Consider the following 17,209-nt stretch of genomic DNA (forward strand, 5'->3'; position numbering starts at 1 on the left):
ATCATTCACTCAGAATAATCGAACCTCTTTATCCTCAGGATAAACTTCCCTCTTGTAGTCACCTTGATGCTGGTCCCATGTGGTAATTTTAACTCTTAATCATGTAGTGTGAGGATAGATCTTATATGCCAATTTCACACAAAAGGTGTGGATTAATCCATTCCCACCTCCATTTAAGGCTCTCTAAACTCATGAGCATGAGCCAGTGATCTCGTTCATTACTCTGGTTTTAAATGCCAACACCAATAAAGATGCCCCTAACCATCTTCATGTAGCCAAGTGAGTGCAAAAATGCACTTTCACATTGGGCTAATTAAAGGCTTCCATCACAGATGTGAAATCTGATATCTATTCCTCGGAAAATTGTTATAACCGCAAATTAATGAGTTCAAATTCTGATTTTCAGTTTTCATTGTGGGTTTTCAAATGGACTCCAATAACTAGATGGACAAGGGAACCTCATAGGTAGGTTCAAGCTTGGATGAAGGCCAAGGGTTCAAAGCCTTAAGTGGCAGATTGTCCTGTGGAATGAGATTATAGAATCCAACTCAGTGTGGGGTTCAGGTTCAAGTTCTCATTCCCCTGGAGATTGATTAGTTGTCCAAAAAAAAAAAAAAAAGTCAGGGAAGAACGATCTATGGAGACTTTTAACAGGAGAAACACCAGCAGAGCAATAGCTTTCAGAGAGATGCAGAAATAAGAGGAGGGGTACAAGAAAAGATGTGTGTCATGCATATCGCGTTCTAAGATCAGGAGATGGAAAGAAAAGTGATCATCTAAGAACAGCTTCTGTTGTAAAATTCAAATCCTGGTAGTATTTATTCGGTAATATTGGGCGTGAATCAACATTTTTTTAAATAGGTTTTTTCAACTTGACTGTGGCAAAAGCACAGGTTGTCATAATGAAGTGGGTATGACAAGCCGCATTGATACACTAAAACAGCTTCTGCCTTGAGGCTGGTAGAAGTCTCAGCCTGCTTCTGCTATGTGCCACATGTAGCCAAGGCCCAAAGGCTTGGCAATACTGGGCCTTAGTCCATTCATCCGTAAATTGAGGCCAATAACACCCACCTGCAGGATTTCATGAGGATTGAACAACATACCAAAAGTAAGTGTTCAATGACAATTAACTTTCTTTTCTCTCCTTATATTACTTTTAGAATACATCATTGTCAGCAAAAGAGCAATAGGTTGATCAAAAGAGTAAGTATATGGGTCAAAATGAGGTAAAGCATTTTAAAATTTGAAAAATTTTACCTGCTGCACTTTAAGTCCTTGGGATTTTTAAAAGATGAATTCACTTACTTTAGGTCAGTTGACCTATAGAAGTCTCTGCAATGATGTTCCAGAATGTTCTACAGCAAAGTGGCCCAATACAGCAGCTTCTGGCCATATAAAGTTATTGTGTACTTAAAATGCAGCTAGTGCAGCTGAAGGACATTTTAAATTTTATTTATTTTTAATTTCTTCAAATTTAAATAACCATGCATGACTAGTATTTACCAAACTGGCCAGGTCTTCTAACCATACAGTCCTCCACATCAGTCTAGACTGAAGGAAGCAGAAGAATGTGAGTTTAAGCACCTAGGTTCTGAAACCAGACTGTCACTGGGTGATTTCACATACGCTCCCTATGCCTCAGTTTCCTCATATGTAAAGGAGGCATCTTAGTGGCATCCCCTGACATAATGGAGGACTAAGTTAAGAGCTCCAAGGTATTATGACTGTTTTCCCTATGACAGGCCTCACACTTGACAAAACAGTGCATTTGGTCCTGTGCCTCATCCACTAGGTCACGGGCCCTTCCGTAACACCAGTGTCCCACACCATGCATGGCACATTCAGACTCCATTAAATAAGTGTGGGAAGGAAGAGAGAAGGAGAGAGGCAGACACCAGGGGAGAAGGATGAAAAGAAAGAAAAGTGAACAAAATGGGCACTGATTTTCTTATGAAGATTGAAAGGAGCTGCCAAAATAAAATAAATAATTAACAAGCACTTCAAATAAAAATGTCAGTGGACAGGACACTTGGGGATGAAGATGGAGCCCAGCACACTGGGGAAAACACTCTTCCAAGTGACATTGACAGTTCTGAATAGAGCCGGGGGGAGAAGAGGGGCCACAGGTGGAAGGTTTGCCCGCATTCCACAGTCTTGGAAATACAGATTCCAACCCAAGCACCTCCAAGAGAACACAACTGTGGGTGGCACGTCCTTATCTGTCCTTTGCCCTAATCGGTTCCTTCCCATCAACAAGGGACTTCAGGAAGTGTGGTCTGCTTTGTTGGCCAAGGTTTTTATTATACTAAATTCACCATCCTCATCCCCTCCCCCAAAAAAGCAGGATTGGGTAAGTTTTCATAACTGTTTATTCATTATAAATAGTAAATATTTACCGCACTTTTTACATGAAAGACATTTTTACAACACTTTGTTGTTGGCTGAGGCTGCAAAACAAAGATCCTAGTTCTCTCATTCCATTGCCCTTGTCCAATGCAGGAACGAACCTCAGTTCTACGCCTAGTGTCGTCTCACTAAATGCACTACAGTCACCGTTCTTCACTCTAAAAGGAATGTATTTGTGCCTACCTCATTCATGATTCCAAGAATAGAAAGAAATAAATAACACTGCCTTCCACCTTTCTTGTTCCTCTTAACATTTCAAAGAAAAGAAAAAAAATTTTATTGACATTCTAAAATGTCACCACATAAACGTATGTAAACCTCGGTTCCTATAATCTTTTAATATTGGATATCATTGTATAATTTAAAAGTACATGAGAGCCACGTGGACATTTCTGCTCTTGCCCTGCCTTTCATAGAAAAGAGAAGAATGTAAACGTCATCATTTTAAAAAGCACTATTCTCTGACACGGTCTCTAATCAAAAGGAGCAAGCCGGGTGTGGGTTGTTCAGCAAATGGCAAACATCACTGCATTCTACCACAATGAATTCCGGGCTGCAAAAATAAAAGCCCCTGCAAAAATATAGTTCTGGTTTCATTTCTATCACTCTGGCCGTGGCCAAAGTGTCTGTGAGGTACACAGTATTGCACACGGAAAAGCAGGTATGTGACGCACGTCACTTGGCCATGCCCTCCCCCCTGCCCGGGTTGGCTTCCAAATGAAGGTGAATTGGAAAAATGTCATACACCTCTCCCCACACCGGAAAAGAAAAACAAGCTTTTCTTCCTGTCATCTCACATCCTGTTGGCAAAACGTGTCCGGGACATTTATTGACAACTAGATTCTAAACGAGGATATGATATAACAAATAATTTATTATTCGGGAGGTCCTTTACATCTAGTCTAGCTTCCTAAAATATGGTGGCCTTTATTTTTAGATTAATTTCCAGTGTGTACAAGTCAGGGATTCCTCCTTTCCTGCTTCAATAAGTGAGCAGTTTTAAAGTCACCGAAGCGTCAGCCTTGGACATCAAACGTGTTATAGAGTTTCCTCCGAATATACTTTAGAACATTCTGCTTGCTCAAAACAGTCCATAAGTCTCAGATAAACACACAGACACACACAGAATGGAATGTTTGAGCTCCTTGATCATCAGCAATAAAGAGTTGGGATATTTGGATTTGTAGTCAGGTTGAGCCATTGTTTTGAAATGTCGCTTGAGTCTTTTGTGGCTCCAGGTCCTTATCTTCTCCACTGCGGTCATCCATCCTGTTCAAAAGAAGCTGAAACCAACTTTTGCAGAAAGAAAATCAATTGCTGCTCTTTGCCTCCACCTCCCCCAAAGGATGAATTTTTTTTTTTTTTTTCTGAGAAGACTCTTCACGTCTAGGCTGTGGAGACCAGAAGCAGGGCCAGTTTTAGCTCCAAGTGGACAGTTCGTTTATGCAATATCTGGCTTGAGATAATGAAAGGCACCTGTGAGGAAACACGCAGCTTTTTAGGTCATGCTGGGACAATTCACAGTAAGGGGCAGTATCAGCTACAGGCTGACAATGTCATACTTAATACCGTGGTATCAAAGGATTGAGACTAATATTTTTATTCCTGAGACAAGTTTGACATAATTCTGTGTCCCTGGGATTATACCCCATGTGATCCTTGAGCTGACCTCATTAAGAACATGTGTTTGTAATGCCAGGGGTTATTTCATGTTGGCCAACCCTCATGTTTTACCTACTGGCAATCAGGTTTTATGTCTCAGCAATTAATAACCACAAGATGTTGTGGGCCTCAGTTAAGAAAATAATTATGTAAGGGAGCCCTTACTGGAACAATCAGCTGGTCTTGCCACAAAATTGGTACCGGGACGCAAGGCTTAATGATGCCTTACGCTTCCCCTTCTTAAGCAAAAGGTGAATTTATCTCCCTTCCAGGAGTGATCACCCCCTAGAAAGTCCAAGGCTTACTTTGTCCGTACTGCCCATATTGGTAGCCCGTGACAGGGTCCATACTGTAGCCTGTGGTGCTATAGGTGGGTGGACAATAGGACTGAGATGTTGGCAGACTGTCCAAGCTCTTCATATGGTCTAATCTCTGACTGCAGCTGGCCGACACCGTGGTGGTAGGTTCCAGGCCCCCAGTGAGAGGGGAGAGCGCATAATCGGTCTGAGGCTGATGAGGTACCCCGCCATGGTTGGTCAGGAGTCCCATTACCTAAAAGAGACAGTCAAGTTAGAAGACATCAGCACGAAGGGAGCACCAGACAGTAGCCCAGAGCTGAAAGAATCACTCGCACGCACGTCCTATTTTTCTTTCTTTGGAAATCTGATAAAGAGCTATTCCTAAGACTGTGACCTCAATTCAAAGTGGCAGCGATATTACATTATACCCAATGATAACATCTGATTGCAGTTTCAGAGAGAAAGGGGGCGGGGAGGGAGAAGGGAGGGAAAAGGACAAGGAGGAAGGAGAGGAGGAAGAGAGACAGGGGAGATTACACTATGTCCCCATGATAAAATCAGACTGGAATTTCAAAGGAAAGAAAAGAAGGGACAGAGACAGGGAGAAATTTTGTCTGTTCCTATAGAAAAATGTCTGACTATGTATCCCATCTGGAGATTTCCTATATCATTTAAAATAGGCATTTGCTCATTTTTTTTTTAAAGTGGAGGGTTAGGGGTGTCACTCAGTTTTAGAGCACTTGCCAGGTGTGTGTTAGGCTCTGGATTGGATTCCCCAGCACCTCAAAAATGAAAGTTTAAAAAGTTAGGGCTGGGGGGCACAGTTCTGTGGCAGGCTACTTGCCTAGCTTGCACGGGGCCCTGGGTTCAATCCTTAGTAGTGCAAAAGAAAAAAAAGTTACATGACTCCAAATCAGGGTTTTGTGTAGGGGTGTTTTGAGACTTGTGTCTTTCCACGCTGTCTCAAGAAAGATCCTCCCCTTGTCTTGACTATGCTTTCCTTCCCTGAGGCTTCCTCCAGCATTCCTAGTCCCTCCCACAGGGTCTTGGTTGCTGGGCTGCCACTCTGAGACCTCTGAGAGGTGCAGCCTGCTGCCTCCCTACACCCAACCCAGCACAACACTCAGGACCCACCCAGCGCTATGTGAACCAGTAGTAAAAGATTCTCCAAGCAAAACGTCCTCCTTGTTACCTAAACACTCCTTTCTTCTCGAACCAAGGATGCCCATATAAGACGTGTTAAAAGACAAGCCAGAAAAGCAAACATGTTCTTTAAAGTTCAGTTTTGTTTTTTGTTTGTTTTTTTTAAATGACCCTGGTGAGTAAGACAACCTAAAACTAAAAGACAAAAAAAAAAAAAAAAAAAAAACGTGATAACAGAAGAACACCTTTCAGATCAGCTGAATGAAGTGTTCCCAAACTCAAACTCACTGACCCTTGCAACACCTCCTGTTGTGGAAGTAAGTGGATAATTAATTTTGCAGCTGGAAAATGGCCACACAAAAGAGGAAGTGATTTTTTTTTCCAATAAAAGCAACAGCAAAATAAATCTGCTGAGTGAAGAGCCCCCAGAAAACACAGTGATGGCAAAATATTTAACCACTGGGGTCCACAACTGCACGACATGTCCATAACCCTCCTGCAGAAAGGAAAGCCAAGCTCTGACTGCAGGCGCTGGTGCTAATTCAGGCAGCAGAACCCTGGGGGCAAGAGCTCCAGTGGGGCAGGGCTGTGGGTCTTGCATCCCAAACGCATCCTAACTCAATTCAAAATCTGGGATTCCATGGCTTCCTTTGGGAAAGGTTTGCATAATCTTACAGCCAAACAAATGCTTCCTGAACAAAAGCTTTTAACCCATCCATCTTCAATGAGCCCCAAGAGACCAGGGGAGGGGGGACATTCATCAACTTCTCAGGTTATCCTCTTTCTCCTCTAGCAGGCTGACCTCCATTTCCTTGGCATTATTGCATGTACACACAGGTGGGAAGGTGGGAGGGTGTGGTAAAGCAACAGTGTGTCCAAATTTTGAAAGATATTCCAGGGATTTACATTTTCTTGAGATATGCGGTGAAAGAGCTCTTTTGAAATGTCTGAAAAGTAGTTATATTCTCAAAAATAGAGATTGGCAGCAAAGCACAGTTTTATGAGATTGCAGGAAAGTGAAAGGCACACAATAAAGTATCAATAGGATGCACAGCTTCAGGAAGAATGACTTCAGGATGTTCTCCCACCTACGTGGGTTGTAGTTCCTCCCCTTCCTCCTCCTCCTCCTCCTCCTCCTCCTCCTCCTCCTCCTTCTCCTCCTCCACCACTACCGCCACCTACCACCTCTGCCTCCACTCACATTATCTTTCTTGAGCTTCTACAGATAATTTTACAGTGTAAACTTGGAAAATTCACAAACTCCCATAAGTGGAGTTTTATATGATGCTGGGTATGTGTAAACACTAAGCCAATTCCTTCAATGCCTGAAAATCTTTTAGTTAGCACCTATAAGAAACCCACTTTTTAAATTATTTGTCATTAAAAGAAGAACCTAATGCCAGTTCATCTCAATAACAATACAGATAATTATACATTGTGCAGATGAAAAATTCATAAACTTCACTTGCTACATTAATATACTAAATATATTACCTTGGCTCAGAGTAGGTACCTCTATTTTTAAAGTCTTTAAAACCAAGGTTGCTCAGTGCCAAACACACTTCTTTCAAATCAAGGAGCACATATTTGTGTGCTGATCTGATGAGCAAGAATCAGAAAAAAATAAGAATACAGAAAATGTGTCTTTTTTAATGAAAGGAGATAATGATAAAGGGAAAATATTTTGCTGTAAGTAAGCTGTCTTAAATTTTAAAAAAGCAGATTTATGAATTCATCAGTCTATAGAAGAAAAATACTGGTGGCAATAGATAAAAGAGAAATGTATTTTAAATTAATAGTATCCTTCCTGAAGATACTTATTTGAAACTCAGTTCATGGTATGTCACTTTAAGGAAGAAATGGAATATTCTAAGTAGCGTTATAGCTGAACAGCTCAGAGCAGGATTTTATTCAGAACATGCGCACTCTCCCATGAGCTATATATGTACATTTTTGTGATAAATTTCTTTTAATCCCCTGCCACATACTTCTCATTTGCATAATTTTGAATGCAGCAATAACTTCGTCTATGGGGAGAAAACAAGAACAAGGAGCATCCTAAAAAAGAACAAACAAGTTCTTCCTAAAGGCTAAAAAATCAGCTTATAGGGATGTTCATTTAGCAACTTTTTTGTAGTTGCTGTTTTTGAAAACTTTTTACGGCAGAATTTAACTTTGAGACCTTGGTATAGGTCTTTTGGGGGATGGTGGAGATACAGTACTATCTTCAAGGCCATATTTGTAAGTTCCTCAAAAGTCCCCAGGCAGAGTGACTTTAAAACCCATCAAGGGCTCCCACTTCAGCAAGAGCCCTTGGCCCCATCGCCCAGTATCAACAGTGGCCAATGCCGGGGAGAATGAGGACTGGGGACCAGACATCTTTGGTCCCAGAGAAAAGACATTCTCCCACAAATGCCTACCTATACAATGATTTTCACATATTGATACAATCACTACCTTAAAATTTGTATAAGGATAGGGAATGGGACATTAATCCCTCCCCTATTTGGTCTGAAACTGAAATTAATAAATAACTATCATGTGAACTACTTCAATATTTTGCACCAAAAAAATTTTTTAAAAACTTGAGAAATATATCATTTTCATAATCTGTCATTTAAAAGTTAAAAGTCTGAGGGACAGAGAGTGAATATATCAATAAAAAAATGCATTACTTTCCCCTAACATAATTTAAAACCTCAAATCTCTGTGGAAGGGTCCCCTTACACTTTTATGTATGTTTCTTTAAAAGCTATTTCATATTTCATGTGCTTCAAGGGAAGCTATGGAAATTTCTTTTTGCACTCAAAGAAGTCGGTAAATTAATTTCTTCTAACTCTCTGATACGGTTATAGAGTGTCACCCCGACATATTTTCTTTCTAGGAATATTGTCAGGATTTCTTTCATACATGCTTTTCCTGCAGCAATTGGTTATTCAAAGCCTAAAATAAAATCTTCATTTGTTGTGAAGTGAACTTTATCCCCTCTCAAATCCTCAGCAAGATATTTCTCCTACAGGGCTGGCATTTTTTCTGTTTGTTTGTTTTTGTAAAAAATTGGGGGTAGGAGGAAAGCACAATTGCCTGGTTTTCATAAACAATTTCAAAGGAAATGAAACAAATTCAAGGATACTCTGTTCTGCCTCTTGAAGGCTGACCACATCCTTATGAGATGCCAAGGAGATCTACGAATGCAGCAAACACAAAGAGCCTTCCTTTAAATAAAGGTCTCTGGTGTCTCACCAGAAAAGGACCAGGGGACTCTTTGGCTGTTTTTACTTTTAGTTGTGTACAGCTCTTAATCAAAGCATATGGAAAAAAAAATCTATTAGGCAGTTTTCGAAACTGTTACCCCAGACACAGCTAATTGTTGCAAGGATGAATGTGAAAAACAAATTCAGAGCCTTGGACTCTCCGGCTCACAATTCTTCTGCCAGTTTCCTCTGTCGTTACCATTATTAGAGACATTTTCTGAAGATCTCTTTAAACTCATTCTCAAGTTTCAGAATTCCAAATAGGTTGTTTATATCTTGATTGGAAGATTATATGGTTCAGGAAAAACTAACTCTTTACAATTGCTTCATGCCGTATTTCTCTTGAATTAATTTTCCTATTGTAAGATTAAATAGAAAAGATAAAAAAAAAACTATGGGCCAAATTAAGATTTACATTGAAAATGATGTGTCTGGAAAATATTTGTCTTGGCACAAGTGTTACGGTTTTGCCGTCCGTTGAAAGTGCTCCGAGTTTATCCGAAATCTAACATGACTTAGCAAATTAGGGTGTGCTTCTGGACACTTCTTTCCCCTTTGCAGGAATCTTGGTCCCTGTCTTTATTTTCTTTCTTGTTCTTAAATGAGCAGATGTTCTTCTGGTTTAACATTTAATAGCACAGTTTCTTTTTAAAAAACCCGCTTTGCATGATATATAGGGACTTTCTAGCCCTCCACCCTTCCCTCAAAAGTCTACTATGTATCTTTTTCTTTAGATATAATTTATTCCCACAACCAAACAAAAAAAAAAATCAAATGTTTAACAAGTGCTTTTTGCCAATAGGGGTGTCACTGGATGGTTAAATTTCATTGACTATGTTTTGGGGACTGAAAAGCCTCCATTTAAACAGCTGAGACTTTCCTAAAAATGTCTTCAGGTTCAAATGCCTTAGGAATTATCCTGCAGTTGATTAGCATCAAAATAATTAGATTTTTGGTCCTGTCTGTTTGAAAGCTGTAAGAGGGAATTTGCCTGAAGGCAGAACTTTCTCTTAAGGTCTGTATGGTGACCTTCTCACCCATCTTGAGAGTTGGAGAATGGGCAGGACTGACCTTTACCTAACCAAAGAGAAAGGCAGTGCAGGCAAAGCACCCAGCCAAGTCATTCCTTGGTGGTGGTGGTGGTTGTTGTTTTCCATTTAAATCCTTAGTCCACATTTTGCAAGTAGCTTGTTTAATGCGTGATGAAAGGGCGTGAGTACCAGACACGTGTGGTTCATATGCAGAATACATTTCCCAGCTGCATTTGTCAAGAGTACAGTAAGAATTGTCTCAGTTAAATGCCACAGAATATATGTGTGTTCATCTCTCTGGACTATTACAGAAATAACTTTTATCTTACCAATTTCTTAGCGTATCTATAATAGAGCTAAAAAGTTAATTTTTTAGCAATATTAGTTTTTTATTTCCTTTTATTTTTCTGGGTTTTTGTTTGGTTGGGGTATTTGTTTTTGTGGTACTGGGGATCAAACCTGGGGCCTTATGCATATCAGGCAGGTGCTCCCCACCACTGAGCTACATCCCCAGCCCAGCAATATTCTTCAGGGTCTGATGACTGAAATACAAATTTAGACAAATAATTAGCAGAGAAATTCCTTGCAAGAGATGTTTGACTGTATGTGTGTGTGTGTGTATATATACATACACACACACATATATATATACATACTAAGTTCACTTCTAACAAGTGATGAACACATATACCTATTATCAACGCAACAAAGCCCCCTAAGAAAAAGCTCATTCCACCTAAATGAAAAAGTATGCCCAGTTAATACAATGGGTATTTGACTATGTTAGATCCATCATGGTCATAATAAAATTCTCATATGTTTTAATTCATTTATGCATGCCTGCATTTAATGTGCTTTGAGACCATGTCTACAATTAATATGATTTATGAGAAAAGAACATGTGCAATTTTGGGGGTACACCATACATTTTTTTTTCTCCTATGAATGAAAAAGTATAAGAAAATGGCTCAAGGAAAAATCGTTGGCCCAGAGCACATTAAGATGGACTGACGGAGCCCTGAGTAAACTTGGGGGAGTTAATGATATCCTCTTATCTGACCCTGACACATTTGCAGCATGTAATTTACAGAAGCTCTGTCCAGGGAATCTTGACAAATGCTCCTAAGGACATCAGGGCAATGTTCCATGCTAATGTAAAACAGATGTGAGTCAGATACCCCCATTCATCACTTAAGCAGAGTCTCAAACTCTTTCGGGGAGGAATGACATTACCTGCTGTTAACTCTCCTCCTTTCAGGAAATTGCTCCCAAACACAGTAGCCCTCTAAAGGGTATACCCTCAAACCCATCACTGTTTCAAAATCCCATCTGAGAACATGACTGTGGAAAATCAAACATATATCTTGGTTTCATTTCATGACTACTTCAGGACATGTTTGCTCAATATGAATTGACCCTTTGGGACTTAGGATTCTAAATACAGAAAGGAACAGGTCCTATGCTTGGGCATCCCACAATACTTGAATGAGCTGGTATTTTAAAATTTCTAATTATCCATAAATTAAACCTACATTTAAGGAAATGCAGAACTGAATCACCTTGATGATCATTCTTTGATGCAAACCTTGTTGAGTGTTAACTGTGCAGCTCTGGCTGAGACTCACAAGCAACATCACAAACCAGAGATGCATGTGGCCTTTTAGCAAGAAGGGCTTCAGCTCTGCCCTCCTCAAGCTGAGAATGTTGGGCCACACTATATTCCTTTTCCCCTAAAACATTCCTCTCCACTCAACAATCCAACAGCATGGAAGGCATACATTCTGACCTACTGAAGGAGGAAAATAGTTTCCTAACTCAACAAGGAAATTTTTTCTTTCATCCAGACCATGTATAAAGTGGGCAAATATTTCCATGGTGGTCCAAAGTCAATGTCACAAGAGTCCATCTACCAAATACCAGAAGACTACCCCAAAAATGCCCTGCAACCCTTTTCTTCATGGGAAGGAAGGTGCATCCTTAAGATATAGGAAAAATAAAAATAAAAAACCATTGAAAAGACCAAATAATGCTGGTTTAAGGGTACTACCAATCAGGAGATGTCAGGAAAAATTATATATGTATTTCTAACCAGGGAAGGTAGAAGACAGTCTTGCAAAAGTCTAAGAATAAACATGGTCTTATGGGAAATGCACTGGGGTCTCTTTCACAGGCTTTTAGAGAAAGTGGAATGAGCATTCACTGAAGATGCCTGAAACCTGTAGCAGCTCTCCAAATGTGAGAGCACATCTGAGAGCATAGTCTGCCGGGAACCAGAAGCAACTGTGCAACTGGGTGTAAATCCCATCTACCTTAATTCTGCCCCACATCCAATTGCACCGAGAATGCTGCTTGTTGTCTTTTGCCACATGAAAACCTATTGGTATTCCTAATCCTAAATTTGCACAGGCAACTCTACCTAGTTGGGAAATATAGAGGCCCTCAGCAAAGTCAGTTCTGTAGGTCTTTGATCTGCAGAAATTGAAGTCTGTTCCTGTAGATAGGAACAAGATAAAATTTTTGTAATCTTGTGATTAAAAGAATGCTCCCCAAGGGCTGGGGAGATAGCTCTGTTGGTCGAGTGGTTGCCTCACACACACAAGGCCCTGAGTCCAATCCCCATCATCACAAAAAAAGGAAAAAAAAGGAGAGAGAGTGCTCCCCAATTGTTAACTCAAAATCACTTACACCATCCCTTCATTTTCAGAACCTTTCTATCGCACCCGTTGTTTCCGCCACCTTTGTCCTTCTCTGGTGACAGGGAAGCACCTCTGGGCTCCAGATTCTCTTGTCTGTGAGGCTAGGTATCATGCTTCCTGTTCTAATCCAGAATTTTGCATTATAGAAGATGGGTGGCATGTTTTAATGTCTTTATGTCAATATTAAATTGCAATAAAACCAAGAATTAGAAACAGTAGGCCAGCCGGCTCGTTCCTCACCCTTAGCTCTTGTTTTTACTGTAGTAGATTCTCATATTATTATTATCATAGTGATTCAAATATAACCAGTTTTATAGCATTGTATTTATGGGGACTATCTTATCCTAGCACTAAAATGACTGCCTCTGAATGAACATCAGTTGGAGTCTTTAAGCTGCCTCAGTGGAATTCTTGCAAACACCTCTAGTCACCAAGAGTCTGCCTTTCCTTCTGTGTCACTGTTTCCATATTTGCTTTGTTTGTTGGAGACAAGCTAAAGGGCTTTGTTTTGGGGTTTTTGTGGGGTTTTTTTTCTTGTTCAGAGGTTTGCGTGATAATTTTAAATAAACAATAATACAATCCTTACTTTAACAAAAATCACTTAAAATGGCTGGGACTTGTGTTCCTCAATATAGTTGTATGGGACAATTCTTCTCAAGATTTTCCAGGTTTAGCAAGAAACTGAAACAGAAGATGAGATAGCTTGAACAACTCAGCTGAGCTAATGGGTAGCTTGGAATCCAGTGCTTTTGACCTTGAGCCTCTCTTCAGATCCTTGACTTGCACCCATGCTGCAGCCAATTCACCACTAAAGAAGAATTTCTTTCTCTCTCCCTCCCCTCCCCACTATCATGCTGAGATTGAACCAGGGGCATCTTACCACTGAGCTGCATTTCTAGGTCTTTTTATTTTCTTTTATTTTGAGACAGGTTCTCAGTAAGTTGCCAAGGCTGGACTCCAATGAGCAATCCTCCTGCCTCAGCCTCCTGAGTCACTGGGATTACAGGCAGATGCCACCGAATCCGATGAAAATTCTCTTTCTTTTCTCCCTTATTTGCCTTATCTAAATAGTTTAAACTGCCTTATCTAAGGAAAACCTTGAGAGTGTGGAATTCAACAAAGGGGTTGCACGATCAAGTTGGAGAATGCTGAGTTAAACAAAATTAAACAGTTTTCCATACTTCAGGACTTGTCAGAGTCTTTAGTAGGCACCAGGACCCTAACAGATAAAGGCATATGATTGTGACTTCTAATTGTGCATTCAGAATACTTTTTCCCCAAACCACTGTACCAAAAAGCCAATTTGGGGGGAAAAAACCTTTATTATGAGGTTCAGTTTGGCTTCTGGGTGCTCAAAGATAATTACAATACAGTTTTATTCCTCTTGAAGCTAAGTGTCAAAGGGACTGGGAATGGAGGCATAATAATACAGTACCACGTATGGTATGTCTTAACAAGAAGTAAAGACAGTAATGTGGCATCATAGAGGATAGAATAAGAAATTTTGCCTGCAAGAGCTAGGGAAGGACAAGTAGACCCTGCGCTGGAATTTTTCCCAAGGAGTCACACAGAGGATCAGTTCCAGAGGGGGCATTTATGAATCTCAGAACAGATGCAATCATTTAACTGAATTTTTTAAGTGTAAAGCTGCCCAAAATGAGACATTAGGATTTTGTAAGAAAAAAAAAACAACAACAGTCATTTCTTTAAATAATACTTGCCTCCTTCATTAGCTCAGCCTGAGAGTTAGCTTCATAGCCATCCCACAGCTAAGAAATAAATAACCCCATCGATGTAGAAATACCACCCTGGGATCCTACAAAAGGCACTGGCTCTAATATTAAGCAAAATAAGTCAGCACAGAAAGACAAAGAACATACCCTCTCACTTGTATGTGGGAGCTCAAAAGTTGATCTCAAAGAAATAGAGAATAAAATAGGGATTAGCAGAGGCTTGAGGAGGGTGTTGGGAGGGAGGAATAGAGAAGATAGTTAATGGAGACAGACATAGAGCTGGATAGGAGGAATAACTTCAAATGTTCCACAGCACGGTAGGACAACTATGGCTGACTTAGTTAAATATTTCAAACTAGCAGGTAGAGAAATTTTGAATGTTCACAACAAAAGAAATCATGTAGCATGAGATGATAGATACTCCAATTACCCTGATTGGATCATCACGTGTATTGTAATGTCACACTGTACCCCTAAATACTTGTGCCAATTAAAAACAAAAGCATAGTTGCATAGTTTTAAAACAGCACTATCTCAAAGGCCTCCCAGTTTGCCATCTTTCCATTGATCATCAGCAGGGACAATGGAATCACTAATCCAAGAAACTCTTGTTTACTGACCTCAAGCTAAACGTCAAGAGTAATTTTTAAGTACTATACTTTGAAAAATATACACCTCTGATGAAACCCAGACTGTTTTGCAGAGACAGATTCTTTAGAGGGGGAAAAAAACACAACAAAAAATAGTACACAACTAATGACTGAATCAAGTCTCCTGTGTCCACAGTACAAAGCACACATTCAGCCCCTAATTGAATAAATATGCAAGTATTCAGATTTCTGTAGATATTGCCATTTTGCAAATGCAGTAATAAATTAAAAGCTTTACATTGCATTCCAACCAAATATAAAGGGTTGATTCAGACCATTGGCCTTGCCCTAGAATCTACCACAACTTTTCTGTATATTACTGACTACAAAAAAAAATTTATTCTAGTAGCTTAGATATAAACTAAGCAATCACACTCCAATTTTTTTTTTCTCCTCAATGGCTGGAGGGATTTAAATGAGTCTAAACACCATGGGGTCATTGCAGTTGATTGGCCCAATGTACAGAAGAGTAAAGCTGACACCATTTCTATTTAAATCAACTTGACAGACACACAAAAAACAGTTAATGCAGCAGGAAAAAATTTTCTTGTGGCTCTCTTCAGTGGCATGATGTGAGATGCAGTGATCGGTTGCTGCTTTCTCCCTGTCTGCAAAAAGGAGATTTGGTCCAAGTCACTGCTACTCTCAGAATCCTCCAGCTCTAACTAACTCAGGAGGCCACAGCCAAAGCCTACTTTTATAAAGCGGGGCTCTCCTCATATTCCTTAAGGGTAGCAACCACAACCTTCAGAACAAACCAAAGGCACTAGGTCCATCCCAGTCTGTGGATTCTGCAAATGGAAAATCAAGGCTTTTCAAGAATGGTTTTCTCTGTTTCAAGAGCACAGCATGGCAGACTGGACACATGCAAAGGGCCCAGGGTTCTTCGGATGTACCTGGAACAGCCTCATTTATGTTTGTAAACATCCTTGAACCTTTGTGAACGTGTAAGATTCCTCAAGCCCTGGTAATGAGCTCATGAGCTGCTCTAAGAAAGAAACAAAATGACCCTGGAACTTTTGAGAAGCTGCCGCTTTGGTCCGGAATGTCTGACCCAGCTTTGTTTGACACCCAACAAATCTCTTTAATCAAAATCACTCCTCTTTCTTCCACAGATGAATTTCTGGAAAGTGTAAAGGGAAGGAAGGGCCTCCTTTGGGAAATGGGTTGGTGGCCAGCCACCTGCTCATCTGGTTCTTCGCAATGATAAAAGGTGGGCAAAGGGCATGGGATTTGTCAAATGGACAAAACAAATGGCTGACCCACAAGACCAGCAGCAAATAGCTCCTGGATGTGTGCCCAAAGATGTCAGAAAAATTTCTCTCTTGAAACAGGAGCTGGCCACAACACCAGGGTAAACCCTACTGCTTTTACCTGAATCATCAGCACAAGAGAAGACAAGGCTTTTGCATGGGTGGTGAAAAGGACCTTCATCGAAACATAGAAACAGAAAAGTACCCATGGCGACCATTTTTAATAGTCTGTTTTTAATGAATGCATCCCTTCCTTACATCTTAGATGGACAAACAACCATCATCTTGCCTTGCAGCTAAAGAATTTGAGATCATTTGTTAACACTGTGGTCCAAAAAACGACAAGGAAAATCAAAAGCAGTCTCGAGTTTTGTGTACACATATTAACACTTAACTGCTTCTCCCTAATAAGTTTCAGGATTAACAAATGTTTGTCAAAAGAAACTGTGCTGAGCAACTGAAATCTAATTTGAAATGGAACCAGGATAGTCTAATACATATATGCATGAAATGGAGAAGCGGCCTAATAAGCGTAGCTGACACCAAATATGCAATTTACATACATTACACACTAATAATCTCAATTTTAATATTATTCTTTAAAAGGCAACTGGATGGGTGGTTGAGTTAAAGGTTTTCTTTTGTAAGATGTGAATTAGAACAGAAGTTGATCCTGGCGTCTTCTGCCATTAACCACAATCTCGTTAGTAAAGATCTCTCTGCTCTTTCTGGGTCTATTCCAGGGAGGGCATCTCAATCCCCCACGGTCGGTCATGAGGATTCAACCAGACTTAGACGAATGGTCAATAAACTTGATGAGATCTGCAGACCTACTCTTTGTTCCTGAGGTGCTGAGCGGCAAGCAAACATTCAAACATTTTCAAGCCTGGTACACAAATCTTTATGAGACTTTTTTCTTTCCTCTAGATTATCCATGAAATAGGACAGGTGTACTGGTTATTCAATTACATCTTACCCAAGACCTGGACAAAATTCAAATGAGGCCTCTGAGCATAGCTCTTACCATGGGGATTTATTAATAACAGTTAAAAAGAATAACAGTTAAACGTTCTTTAAAACAA

General features: G+C 40.1%; 1 protein-coding gene across 2 annotated transcripts in view; it reads right to left on the reverse strand.

The window, feature by feature from the left end:
• Positions 1-2,402: 2,402 nt before the first annotated feature.
• Positions 2,403-17,209, reverse strand: part of PAX3 (paired box 3) — a 98,946-nt gene continuing 84,139 nt past the window's right edge. For both annotated transcript variants that reach the window (XM_081261891.1, XM_081261890.1), the window contains exons 8-9: positions 4,374-4,620; positions 2,403-3,882 (exon numbers count right to left, since the gene is read on the reverse strand). In XM_081261891.1, the coding sequence (XP_081118017.1) occupies positions 3,848-3,882; positions 4,374-4,620 (282 nt within the window). In that variant the 3' untranslated portion in view covers positions 2,403-3,847. The remainder of the gene's footprint in view (positions 3,883-4,373; positions 4,621-17,209) is intronic.

This window comes from Spermophilus citellus (assembly GCF_964194105.1).
Source record: "Spermophilus citellus genome assembly, chromosome: 11".
NCBI lineage: Eukaryota > Metazoa > Chordata > Mammalia > Rodentia > Sciuridae > Spermophilus > Spermophilus citellus.